Genomic DNA, 13725 nt, shown 5'->3' on the forward strand with positions numbered 1-13725 from the left:
AGCACAAAGCCCATCCACACCACATGCACACATAAATCCAAGAACAACGCTCCCCGATACAGGACTATTCCTCTCCTTTATTTTTATTCTAGGTGTATGGGTGGATGTATGTCTAAACTACACGCATGCAGTGCCAGAAGAGGGTGTCATACCAACTGGAACTGGAGATACTTGGGAATCCACACCAGGTCTTCTGGAAGAGCTCCTGAGGACTGTTCTTTAGTCATAAATACTAAATTTAAATACATAAATGTTTGCTGATGCGAGAACCCTAATATGAGCCCTCAGAACTATGAATTTCTTTTTTGCTTGTTTGCCTGTCTTTCTTTCTTTCTTTTTTTTTTCCAAGACAGAGTTTTAGTATAGCACTCATGAAACTATGTCATGGAACTCACTCTGTAGACCACGCTGGCCTTGAACTCAAGAGATTTAAAAAAAAAAAAAAAAAAAAAAAAAAGTTCAGTCTCTAGCTTGGCACAATTAGGAAGCATTAGAACCTTGTGTTTTCAGTCATTAAGGGCATGCCTCCAAATGGGGCGAGGAGACCCTGTCCTTTCTCTTCTCATTTCCCAGTGCCTAAGTTATGAACTGCTCCTTAGAAGCTTCTAGTCATGATACACTGCCTCAGCAACAGTCACTTTTCTTAGAGCACAATCACCAGCACTGTGAGCCAATGCGGCCTTTTCTCTTCCTACAAGGATTGCTATTTGCTACAGTAACAGGACGTCAACTGATACACAACTAAAACAAAAGACTGAAGAACAAAGGATGTTGGAGTGGGTTAAGATTACTTGCTGACAAATCTGGCATGGTCTTATGTGCATCTGTAACCTCAAGTATAACACACTTATTTTCTCACATTCTCACACTATCATAATTTCTGTCTTCTTTGGTTTTGAAATAGTCTCAAACAAGCCAGTAGAACCTCAAACTCAGTATGTAACCAAGGATGCCCTTGAACTGATCCTCCTGCCTCCCAAGTACTGTCATCATGGCTGAGTGCTCCCCCACGCCTGGCTCACTCAGGGATAGAGATCGGGCTTCATGAATGCCAGGTCTACTGCAACAACTAAGCTACACCCTTGGAGCAAGCTTTAACATTCTAGTTAGCACTGTCCTCCAAATAAGACCTTCTGACATTCACCAAGCACTGGATCAATAAAGCACAACCCTAGCCTGAGTTACACTGCCATCTCTGTTGTAGAAGCGGGAAGTCAGCCATTAAGAGATTTTCCAATTTTCTCATTTGTTAGATGTAAAAAAAAAAAAAAAAAAAAAAAAAAAAAAAAAAAAAAAAGGAGCCAGGCGGTGGTGGCGCACGCCTTTAATCCAAGCACTTGGGAGGCAGAGGTAGGCAGATTTCTGAGTTCAAGGTCAGCCTGGTCTACAGAGTGAGTTCCAGGACAGCCCAGGCCTCACAGAGAAACCCTATCTCAAAAAACCAAAAAAAAAAAAAAAAAGTTGGCCCCCAGGCTGGATAACCCATGTGTCCAAAGTCACATGGGACTTTTCATGAGATGTACACGGCTACCATTCAGGTTCTCTGTTAGTCCAGCTTGCCTCCTGTCACATCACATCCACTCAAACCATACTCGAATGATACAGATTAATAACTTTTCATGAGTCACCTACCTTACTCTCCCATTCAAATTTATCTGAATATGCTGCTTGAAATCTGGATATTTAGATGCCAGATATGCGAAGTCAGGAGGCTTGTCCTTGTATCTATTTCTTGCATGCATTGATTTGCTGAGAGCCATCTTTAGAGAGAGAGGGAAGAGGAGGTGTGAAAAAGTTAAAGAAGTCAGCATATTTAGTTCCAAAGCTTGCAATAAGCCTGGACTACACAGTGAGTTCCAGGTCAGTCTGGCTACAACATGAGACCCTGCCTCAGAAACAAACACACACAAACAGTAAAGCATGCACACCCAGCTCACTGTCACATGCAGTACCCTCAAAAAGCCTACCCCGTCCCTTAAGGGGATGCAGCTATCAGCAGAGCACTTGTCCAACATATTCAAGTCCCTGGGTTCAATCTCCAAAACTACACACACACACACACACACACACACACACACACACACAAACAGTAGAAACTCAGTATTTTAATTCCCTAATATTCCATGCCCCTTGCAGACATAGGAGTAAAAAGCAGCATAAACCGAGGGCAGTCCCCAGGCCTCAAGAATATCAAGGGGAAACAGTTGTCTTTCATGTAATGATGGACAAAAAGGCAATCCTCTAACAAGCTGATAGGACTCTGCAACACATTAAAGAGGACACAGTTCACAGGCGCGTCACGCGCGTCCTCTGGACATCTGTGACCCAAGCTCACTTACAATCTTGGCCAATTCAGTTCACTTTTCTGCACTATTTATTCAGGTCATAGCATACACACTCAATAAAGTCACCCCTTTTGATTCTTTAACTTTTGTTTAAAAAAAATTTTTTTTCAACTAGGAATTTAACACAGTAGCTCACACATACTCTACCAAGGACTACTACACCCAAGATGACTAACTTCTGGCTTTCTATCAATCCGTTCCATTCCTCAGCGTTAACTGAGTGTCTGCTAGCACCAGTTTACTCTGTTCCTGCCACACTGGCCCATGTGCCATTTGCCTCAGGACTATTTGTACTTGTCTTTCTGTTCTTATGGCTGTTACACAGGGTCTCCAGTAGCCCAGGCTCGCTGGGAACTCACTATGTACCCAAGGCTAGCCTAGAATTCCCAATCCTCCGAGTGCTGTGATTCCAGTGTGCACATCACACTGGACTTGCACTTCCTGACATTCCATTGGCATGAATTGTTCTCCCCACTGAAATGCACATACACTAAACATAGCCCCACCTTTAGGTCTTTGGTCAAATGCCACCTTATTAATATCTTTCTTGAGCACCTCACTAAAACACTCTGTGACTGGAACACACACTTTATTCCCTTCCTCACGTCTGTCTCTGGAACTTACTCACTTGACATTCGGTACACATTTGCTTTAATTTTTAAAATCTTCCCTACAAGTAAACTTCATGAGGGAACGTATCTGTTCACTGAGGTACCCCAATACTTAAAACAGGGCCTGTAAGAGGAGGCACTCAACTACTGGTTGACTGAGAAGAATAGTAAGTCACCAGGAAATGGAGCTCAGAGTGACAGAGCATGTGTCTAGCATGTGCAAGGCCCTGGGTTCAGTCATCAACACCACAGAAACTGAAAGGAATGACTACGAAATATTTTCCACTGTATAAGCCACTGAGACAGCATTCTCTTTCTGAACGGGCAGCCCAGGGGAGTCTCAATAACAAAAAAGGCTCAACCGAGAGTCTAAAAACCAAAGACCTCAAGACCAGCCTTCTTTCCTCTTTAAAACTTCATGGTCCCTGAGTCCTCTTGGCCTTTATCTCTTCACACATTATGTTTCTTCTAATACAGACGCTTATAGGATACTCTAAATTTGGCTTTTATAATACCAAACTATGGAGGCTATAAAGACAGATCAGCGGTCAAGAGCACTGGCTAATCTTCCAAAGGGCCTGGGTTCGATTCCCAGCGCCCATATGGCTGCTCTCGACCATCTGTAACCTAGTCCCGTGACATCATCCTCTTCGGGCCTCCGCCTGCCGTGTGCACGCGGTGCACATACATACTGGCAAAACATTTATACGTACAAAGGGTTTTTTTTTTTTTTTTAAGTTTTTAAGAATAGAAAACTCAACAGATGTCTCCCACCTCAACCCCAACACTTCCGTTTTCTCTTCGCGTCCCCACCTCACAAATCTGACTTATCCTTCGCCACTTCTCTGGCTCATCCACGCCTTCTTCCCGTCTCGGTTTCAGCGCTCTCAAAACATCAGCCTAGAAGGGTGATGGGGAAATCTCTCCTTCAACTCCTCCCACCTACCGCCTGCGTTCGCGCACACACCCGCCCCGGGTCCCCGGCTTCTGATCCAACGTTAAGCCCCTGAGAATCCGAGAACCAGAGGATAAAAGCAGATGATCCACTTCTTAGGCGATCCTTGTGCGCAACCGGATAAGAGATTTTTGGACCACGCACCTCGTAGGCCAATGCAGTAGCCGGACAGAGTGTGTGGCTGGGCCTGCAAAAGCCCAGAATCGCAACCTAATCACACAGTCAAGCTCCTAAAAACGCAAATGCTACGCTCCAAGCGCGCGGCCATCTTGCGCAGCCATTCAGCGCCGTGATTGGATAGATAACTCTCGCGAGACTTTTGGCCAAGCCTAAAGAAAGAAGAGGCTATCGCGATACTTGGAGATGGAGGCGTGTTTTCGCCAAGACTTGGGGGCGTGGTCGACCCGGAGTCTTTTTCGGTTAGCAGTTGCGGTCCGCTGCCTTTCTGGAATTACGTCTGCTCAGGGACTTGGAACCACCGTCCTCCCCTGGCTTTCCTCGGTGCTGGGATTATAGGGGTGAGCTACCCCACCAAGCTGTAAACTTTTTTTTTTAATGTTTTCTTCAGCTCTCCCAGCCTTTCTAAATCGTACTAAATCTAGTCTTGGGCAGGAAATAGGAAGGCTAGAAAAGGATACGCTTGGGTTTGGTGGTAATTAACACTTACTGTACAGCAAGTCTACGTGATGACACAGTCACAGATAAACCTGTGAGAGGGGCAAATAACTGGCACATAGAAAGTGCTTTGGGGCCGGGCAGTGGTGGCGCACGCCTTTAATCCCAGCACTTGGGAGGCAGAGGTAGGCGGATTTCTGAGTTCGAGGCCAGCCTGGTCTACAGAGTGAGTTCCAGGACAGCCAGGGCTATACAGAGAAACCCTGTCTCGGGGGGGGAAAAAAAATGCTTTGGCGGGGTGGGGGAAGGGGAAATGGCTCTGCAGTTAAGAGCACTGGCTACTTTAACAAAAGACACAGGTTCGAGTCCCAGCCCCAATATGGTGACTGAAAATCAGCTGTCCCTAGTGCCCTCCAGAAGGCAGGAACGCACATGTTGCACAAACATGCAGGCAAACACCCATACGCAAAAAAGTAAACCCCTTTTAATTTGTTTTTGTTTTTGTTTTTTTCAAAAAGGAACCGATTTGGCTAAAAAGCATTGTATCTGTTTGGACTCTCAAAGCAAAGGATAAAATCCTGGCATTTTGTATCTATGCCTTGAGGCATTTTGTTGTCAATTTTTACAACGTTCTGTTCCAGATTGCCCAAGGGGTGTTTCAGTTGTCTCATAAGACGTCAGTCACCTTGTGTTCCTAGAACAACCGGACTGATCAATAAATGCTTTTATGAGCAATGCTAGGCCTCAAAGGACAGCACTGCCTCTGATACACACGGAGGGCAATTACCTGCATAGATGAAACTATCTACTGCAGGAAAACTGTCTTACGGGAGCTCAGTTGCTTCCCTCAAGCAATCAGGGCTTTGAGCCACACCTTGCAGAATCAGGCAGACCATGACCAAGACCATACTGACCTTGAAAGGGTATGGTTTTTAAAGATTTTTGTAACAGAAGATTTGCAAAAAATTTGGTAGATTTGTGGATGTGGGTAGGTGGCCCACCATACCCTGTAACTTACACTCTGGGGTATCTGACACCCTCTTCTTCCTCCTGAGACACTTCTCTCACATGAACACAGAAACACACGATAAAAATAAAATAGGTCCTTTAGAAAACTGGAGCTGCAGAGATGGCTCATCAGTTAAGAGCACTGTCTGCTCTTCCAAAAGACCCAGTGTCAATTTCCAGGACCCACATGGCAGCTCAGAACTGTTGGCAACTCCAGCTGCAGGGAACCCAATGTCTATGGCACCTCCACAGGCACACAAGTGACACACAGAAATAAACACATGCAGCCAAAACACCTACACACATAAAATGAAAACGACAACTTTTTAAAAAATGTTCTTGAGTATTTTATTACTTTTGTAAATGTGGGTGTTTTGTTTGTGTTTGTCTGTGCACCACATGCATGCAATGCCCACAAAGGCCAGAAGAGGGCGCGGCATTTCCCCCTTGGAACTGGTGTTAGAGACAGTTGTGAACTGCAATTCAGGTGCTAAAAATTGAACCTGGGTTCTCGAGAAACACAGCCAGTGCTCTTAACTGCTGAGCATCTGTCCAGCCCCCAAAATAAATTTGTAAAAAAAAAAAAAATGTAAAGAGAAATAAGCCTGGCAGTGGTAGCACACACCTATAATATCAACACTTGGGAAGCAAAGGCAGACAGATCTCCGTGAGATCAAGGACAGCCTGGACAACTGAGCCAGTTCCAGGACAGTCAGGGCTGCACACACAAAGAAACCCTGTCTGGGGACGGGGGAGTATTCCATTGGAAAATTCTCTTTCTCTGTCGCTGACCAGGTTTCTCTTGGCAGGCAGGTCTTTTCAGTTTCTTATTGCCCTGTGAGAGGCAACAGCAGTAGATGGAGGCTGTCTCATTCTTGGAAGAGCTGTTGGGAGGGTGACTAAAACTGCCTGGAGATGACCTTGGCCTGGCTTCTGTTCTAGCAGTCCCCAAAGCAGCAGCTCCCAAATCGGGATGTGCTCGTCACCTGGGGAACTCATTATGCAGAAAACTGCTAAGCAGCAGCCCTGCAAGTCCGTCTGTCAATGAGAGGGTCTGAGAATGTGTTTTGCTCCCAGCACCCTATAGTCTCTGACAGCTACACTCTCTGGTGTAACTTTCTGTCATGTAGACCACATTTCAAGAAACACAGACAGAGAGTAGAGGCAACTGTGTTCACCTGAGAAGCAGGAAAGGCCACAGGGAGGGAGGGTGATGGGAAAAAATTAATTAGTTATCTTCTGTCATCCCAGGAGACAGGGCTTTGGGGTGGAGCAGAAGTAACAAATCCACAAGAGGATCCTGTGGTTCTGAGGGGTACAGGAGAAGACCCCATGACTGACATTCCCTTCCATCCCAGGTACTCACTGTTGTTCAGTTAGGGATACAGGGGTACAGAAAAACACCTCTACAGATTCACTGGGTCATTTAAAGGGGCATGGCTCTGACTGAGAAAGAACTGTCCTATGGTCACCAGCAAAGACACCCAAAATTAGGGATGCTGTGGGAGGTGGAAGAGACACCAAGACCACAGGAGTATGTGCTGCAACACAGACACTGCTGGGGACAGCAACTGTCCATTGGTTCTGAAAAGTAATTGGACCCCATAATTCTGTTCCAGGGCATATACACATATACATACATACACACACACACACACACACACACACACACATATACATACCAGAGAAACAATTTTTACCCATGTGCTTCAGAAAGCCTAAAGATCCAGGATGTTTTTAACAGTACTCATTAAGCTAAAAAAAAAAAATCTATAAAGAACACTAATACCTTTGGACAGGGAGATAAATTGTGGAACAATAGAACAATAGAATGAATGAACCTGTACACACTGCATGGATACAGCTTAGAAACAAATTCTACAATAAATTTATTCGTGTTAAATTACAAAATGAGCAAAGTAGACTTACTGCTTGGGAATCTCTCTCTCTCTCTCTCTCTCTCTCTCTCTCTCTCTCTCTCTGTGTGTGTGTGTGTGTGTGTGTGTGTGTGTAAAATATAAAGAAAAGCAAAGATTATAGAACCAATTCAGAATGGTGGTTACTCTAAGGCAGGGAACAAAGGTTCCAGAGCACTGGCTGTGTTCATGGTTTTCAGGGTTAGACGCAGGTGTCTGTTAGTCTACCTAGGATCTATGCATACATACATGTATCCTTTGGGCTATATATTTCAGTATTTAAAAATAAACAAGAGCCAGGCGGTGGTGGCGCACGCCTTTAATCCCAGCACTTGGGAGGCAGAGGCAGGCAGATTTCTGAGTTCAAGGCCAGCCTGGTCTACAGAGTGAGTTCCAGGACAGCCGGGGCTATACAGAGAAACCCTGTCTTGTAAAAAAAAAAAAATTGAAAAAAAAAAAAAAAACCTTCAAAAAATAAACAAAAAAAGGCTACTTTGGTCCCTGGTACTTTTCCTGCACCCTACCCCCAGCCCAGGAGCCTGCCTGAACTCTGTACTTCATCTGTTGTCTAATAGGCACTTGGAGACAAGGAAATAAAATATGGGACAACAGAAATTTTAAAAACTCATCTGCAGCAGGGTAGTGGCGGGATACACCTTTAATCTCAGCACAGCCAGGGCTATACAGAGAAATCCTGTTTCAAAAAGATAAAAATTAAAAACTTGTCCCAAGAGCCTAACAAGATGGCTCAATGGGTTGAGGCCCTTGCAATCCAGCCTGGCAACTGAGTTCAATTCCCAGGACTGACATGGGGGAAAGAGAAAACAGACTCCTAGAAATTGTCCTCTGACCTACACACGTGTGTTGTAGCACGTTTCCCCTCCCCACAAATAAGTAAATGAATGTAATTTAAAAAAATCTTCAGACTCAATGGTTTATACCTGTAATCCCAGAATTCTGAAGGCAGAGGCAGGAAAATCTCAAGTTCAAGGTCAGCCTGGGCTGCATAGTGAATTCATGACAACCCTGAATTGTAAAGAGCATCTCATCCCAGGGATGAGAGCTGTCTCATAAGGAAAGGATGGAGCATCCGCTACCCAAGTGTCTCAGCTACTCCTGGAGCCCACACACAATTAAGGCACAATAACCACTCATTGCATACAAGTGACAGGGAGGACCAGAGACTCAGGCGAGGGTCTCAGGACCCTCCCCTTCCTTCCAGGAGTAGGTATAAGGTCATCAACAAGCCCAGCTGGGATAATCCTGCAGGGGGCACAGATGAACCCCCAAAGATGGTGGTTGCTTGGCTCCGAGGACAGCCAAGCACAGGCAGGTGAAAGTGCTTTCTGTACAAGCCTTCCAGCCTGAGTTGCAGCCCTGAAGCCCACGTGAGGGTGGAGGGAGACAGAACTGTCTGCACCACGTTGTTCTCTGACCTCCATATACCCACCTCAGTTACCTACCATTTACACACGCATGTGTGCTCATGCGTGCACACATAGAAACACAAACACAAATAAGGTTGCAACCAATATAAACACATAATAAATAAGTTGCACACAAAAAAATACAGTCATCGCATGTGAGCTGAACCCCCGCGAGGCTTGCTGAACTGCACAGTGTCAGCCTTGTTCTTGGAGACGCTATTGTAGTAGCTCTGGGGTAGGATCAAACAAGTCCAATTCCTTCTGTTTTGTGTTTTGCTTTTGTGTGGGAGTGAGATGTATTACTATGTAACTCCAGCTAGCTTGGAACTCACTATGTAGACCAAGCTGGCCTTGAACTCACTACAGCCAGAGTTCTGGGATCAAAGCTGCATCCAGCCAAACTGCATTCTTAGCAAGCAATGGTGAGATTTGCTGATCCCAGAATCACACTCTGAGAACTGATGACTTATTCAGCTACAGAGGTTTCCTCTCTTCCCCATAAACAAAGCCTCGCATTCATCAGGTCCACCATTACTTGGCTCATCATGTCCATGATGTCACCCATTGTCTACCTGCCAGGCAGGAAGAATGAGCTAACTGGTGACTAACTTAGAGCCTCAGAGGACAGAGTTAAGCAGGGCCTGTACAATCCTGTGTACATTCCCCTTCTCTCCAGTCCCTTCAAGTCATGGGTCAAACCATGCTTTAAAAAACGCATACATTTCTAGGGCTGGGACTGTAGCTCAGTTGGTAGAGTGCTTGCCTACCATGTAAAAGAGAGGCAGAGTTTCATCCTCAGCACCACATAAACCAGGAGTGGTAGGTAGCACTTTCCTGAAACCCCAGAACTTTGGAGGTGGAGACAGGAGGGTCAGAAGTTCAAGGTCATCTTGGAGTACATAGCTGTTCTCAAAGGAACAAAAGAACAAAAGAGTCTTTTTTTTTTTTTTTTAACTTGCATGAACTCAGAAGTAGTGGTTCTGGTTTTCTATAACTGCATAAATTTTCTTTTTTATACCCTAGGGTCTCTACAAGCAAAAATCATAACTTTCAGGTAAACTCAGTCAAAACCAGACTCAAGATTTTTTCCCTATCTATGATGCTGAGAGAGTTCTGTAAGTATCACCAAGGAAAAGGACTGAAGGGACCACCTGTACAAGGATCGTTGTTGGTGCCCTCCTGTTCCAGGGGGAACAGAGGAGCATCCTGTGGGCTCAGGCTGGGGTGGAAGGGAATGGAAACGGGGCAGTGTCATGCATGACTGAGAGGCAAGAAGGGTCTCCTGCATGCTGACAACCTAGCTCAGCCATGAAATCCCTTCCTCTCTATGAGTCTGGAGTGGAAAGGTTGGGAGACTCTGAGTTCAAGCCTCAACATGCCATGCTGCCGTGTCGGCTTGGATCTCCTACACTGAGGTGATGAGACATTTGCCTGCTCAGTTTTGATGCTTCCTAGCTGTTGCCTAGGAATCAAGTCCACGCCAATCTTCTACTAAAGAGGGGTTTATTAAGCCAGGTGGGGGGTCTTAGCCTTTGTAATCCTAGTAGAAGCACAGAGGCACAAGAATCAGCTACAGGTTCCAGCCTAGCCTGGTCTATATAGGGAATTCTAGTCTGGACAGTGCTACACAACAGGACCCTGTCTCAAAAACACAGGAGTGCATACACAACCATACCCCAAGCCCCTCACATTGTGTTTTAGAAACTATGTGGTGCAAACACCTGGAGTTATGACATTTGGAAGGTACAAGCATATGGGACAGTGGAAACCTAGTAAGGTAGAGTGGGCCAACCCTGGCACCCAGGCACCCACCTGAGAAGGTAGGCACCTCCCCAGTCCCTGCCAGATTCCTGGCCCGGAACATGTGACCATACTCCCCACATCAGTCAGTAACCCAGAACAGAGTCCTCCATGCTAATGATGTATTTAAAGGCCCTGAGGGTTTGGCCAGTAAGCTTCCCTTCCCGGATATTCCTCACTTCAAAAGGTCCACCCTGAAAAGGGAGTAGACACCTATTTTCGACCATGGACAATCAACAGTTTGGAACCAAGGGCTGTCTCTTCCACCAAAACCTCCATGGGGAGCATGAAGAAGGCCTTTGCCTAGAGAGCTGCAGCCTAAGTCTCCCTTAGAAGGCCCCTCTGCACTCCCAGACAGCCACCACTAAGCTAAGGACTTTCACGGATGAGCTCAGTGGAGTTCCCATTCCCCAGCCCAGCTCCTCATCCTCAGCCCTCGGGCCCCCAACTCTGTTCTGGACTCCTCTGTGTGGTTTTCCAGCGGAGACTGGATGCTAGGAGTCAGGGAACCGCAGCTTCAGCCTTCCACATCCTAGGCTGCGTTTTCCCACCCCCTTAGCAGTGTTTCTGTGATTCTGAGCCCAGCAGTGGGATGTGCCTGACAGCAGTGCTGAATGCCTTTCCTCCGCTGGCAGGTGGAAGAAGCAGGAAATTTACATCATCCTTGACTACAACGAAAGTTTGACATCAGCCTGGAGTATGGTGTGGAGTGTTCACTAGAGAGACTGCTCAGATACAGGTTTAAGCCAATGGAAAGTGTTTATTAGCCAGCCTGCCACTACACTGTGTGTTTGGGATCTCAGGGTAGCCCCGAGCCTTTCTCAGGGTGAGCTTTTAAGCACAAACACCATGTCCTGGTTTGACATTCTTCAGTTAATAAGAGCAGTTAGCCAGGATTGGAACTACAAAAGCTAACAAGCAAAGTTAGGACATTTAGAGTCTTTCCCAGAACTATGGACTTTGATGGATTAGGCCTTTGTTTTAGTTTTGGCAGGTAGTGCTACATACTGAGTTTTACAGCCTGAATTTCCATCATGGAGTATGTTGTGCTCAAGTTTGGGGGTGTACTAAAGTCTGGGCCCCTGTTACAGTGTCTCCCTCAAAAAAACAAAAAGCCAGCTGTGGTACCATACACCTTTAATGCCTCTGTGAATTTGAGACAATATGCAGCCCAGTCTACATAGCAAGTCCCAGGACATCCAATACTACATCTCAAAAAACAAAACAAACAAAAAAAAAATGGAGAGAGAGAGAGAGAGAGAGAGAGTGTGTGTGTGTGTGTGTGTGTGTGTGTGTGCGCGCGCGCGCGAGCGCCCATGCGTGTCTGTGAGTTCAAATGCACCGAGTGCACTCAGGTACTGATAGAGGCCAGGAGAGAGTGTCAGATGCCTTGGAACTGAAATTACAAACAATTATGAGCAGCCCTGTAGATTCTTGAATGTGAACCTGGGTCCGCTAAGGACCTTACCCTTGTTTTACCCCTGAGCCGTCTCTTCAGCTCCAGTAAAGATCTTCTTAATGTATCATCTCATGGTAGAAAGCAGAAGGACCAAAGAGATTTCAAAAATGGGGTGGGGTGGCTATATTCATCCTTTTGTAATAAACCCAGTGCCAATGATAATTAACTCACTCCCATAGTAACAGCATTAATCCCCTTGCAAGAGTGGAGCCCTCTCACAGGCTAATCGTTTCTTAAAGCTCTCACCTCTTAGCCAGGTGTGGTGGCTGTAATTCCAGAGCTTAGAAGGTAAAGGCAGAGGCCAGTAAGGGTTATGTAATGAGATCCTGTTGCAAAAAGGGAGGAGAACCGCACAACTACAATCCAACCTGACAGATGGAGGCCAAAAGACCAGGAGTTCAAGGTCACTATCAGCCCTAGCAGCCGAGTATCCTTGAGACTTTGTCTCAAGCCCTCCCGAAAAATAGAGGGCCTGTGAGCTATCACCTTAAGTCTTCTCCCTGACTCTCAGGTACTTGGGCACACATCACCACTGGCCTTTGACAGACAGGGAGGGGCAAACAGCTGTGCCTGAGCCAAGGTCTAAGTCCCTGAGGACGGTGAAGTGAGATTCTAAACACTGAGGGTAGAAAGTGCTAGAAGCAAGCGGTTCACCTTCAAAGGAGAAGACACTGATGGTGTCAAAACAGCAGCGACATCGTCCAAGGACTCTGAATCACCTTCTGTCCCTCCTCTCTCAGAGGTAAAGGTGGGGATGCTTCTGCCACCGTTCAAGGTGCCTTTGCCAAGGAAATAGTAACGACTGCTCAAAGCAGTAGGGCTTATTCAGACAACAACAAAAACCTATTATAAATCAGTCAATCACCATAAAGCTGTATGGAATTTGAATATTTTTAAAATTCCTACAATTGGAACTACTGAGGCAAAGGACAAAACACACAATTTCAATGATAAAACAGAGTTACAACTATGATCTTCATTTTTTTTCTTTTTAAATTATGTTTGTGGTATGTGTGTGCGTCTGTCACAAAACTGCACCCTGACACACCAACACCCTACTAAGCAATCTCACCAGCTTCCTTCCTGTCTTCTTAAATACAGCCATCCCATCATCCTATTTTTAAAATTATATTTATTTATTTTATGTGTATGAGTATTTTGCTCACTTGTCCGTCTGTGCACCGCAGGCATGCCTGGTGCCCATGGAGATCAGAAGAAGGCATCAGATCCCTGGAATTAGCATTATGGATTGTTTTGAACTATTATATGCTTGATAGGAACCAAACCAGAGTCCTCTGCTAAGAGAAACAAGTGTTCTTATCTGCAGAGCCATCTTCCCAGTCCTGCATCCATGATCTTAATATGAGAAAACAAAAACAAAATGAAAAACTCCAAAACTGTTAATAAAGGTGACCTAGCATCAGACATTGCTGTTTAAAATAAACTAATATAATCTTTTGTTGGGGAAAGTTCTCAGCATGTCAACATGCATTCAAGAATACACACACACTGAACAAATTGACCCACTACATTCACATTTGAGAAGTTATCAGAAGGAAAGGACTAGATGGGGGATAACTGGACAAATG

The 13725-nt window shown here is 45.4% G+C and overlaps 1 protein-coding gene and 1 long non-coding RNA gene across 5 annotated transcripts in view; one reads left to right on the forward strand and one right to left on the reverse strand.

Annotated features, from left to right (window-relative positions):
* Positions 1-4210, reverse strand: part of Mettl16 (methyltransferase 16, RNA N6-adenosine) — a 56322-nt gene extending 52112 nt beyond the window's left edge. Inside the window, exons 1-3 of one of the 4 annotated variants that reach the window (XM_034507336.2) lie at positions 4056-4181; positions 3770-3856; positions 1633-1760 (exon numbers count right to left, since the gene is read on the reverse strand). In XM_034507336.2, the coding sequence (XP_034363227.1) occupies positions 1633-1760 (128 nt within the window). In that variant the 5' untranslated portion in view covers positions 3770-3856; positions 4056-4181. Of the gene's footprint in view, positions 1-1632; positions 1761-3769; positions 3857-3902 lie in introns of all 4 variants that reach the window. The other 3 variants (XM_034507333.2, XM_076936319.1, XM_034507334.2) reach the window with 3 other exon arrangements.
* Positions 4211-4270: 60 nt separating this feature from the next.
* Positions 4271-13108, forward strand: LOC143442755 (uncharacterized). Its single transcript, XR_013111201.1, has 3 exons — positions 4271-4429; positions 6786-6892; positions 9901-13108. It is a non-coding gene; the product is annotated as an uncharacterized LOC143442755 (long non-coding RNA).
* The last annotated feature ends 617 nt before the right edge of the window (positions 13109-13725 follow it).

The sequence above is a fragment of the Arvicanthis niloticus genome, chromosome 6 (genome assembly GCF_011762505.2).
Source record: "Arvicanthis niloticus isolate mArvNil1 chromosome 6, mArvNil1.pat.X, whole genome shotgun sequence".
Classification (NCBI taxonomy): domain Eukaryota; kingdom Metazoa; phylum Chordata; class Mammalia; order Rodentia; family Muridae; genus Arvicanthis; species Arvicanthis niloticus.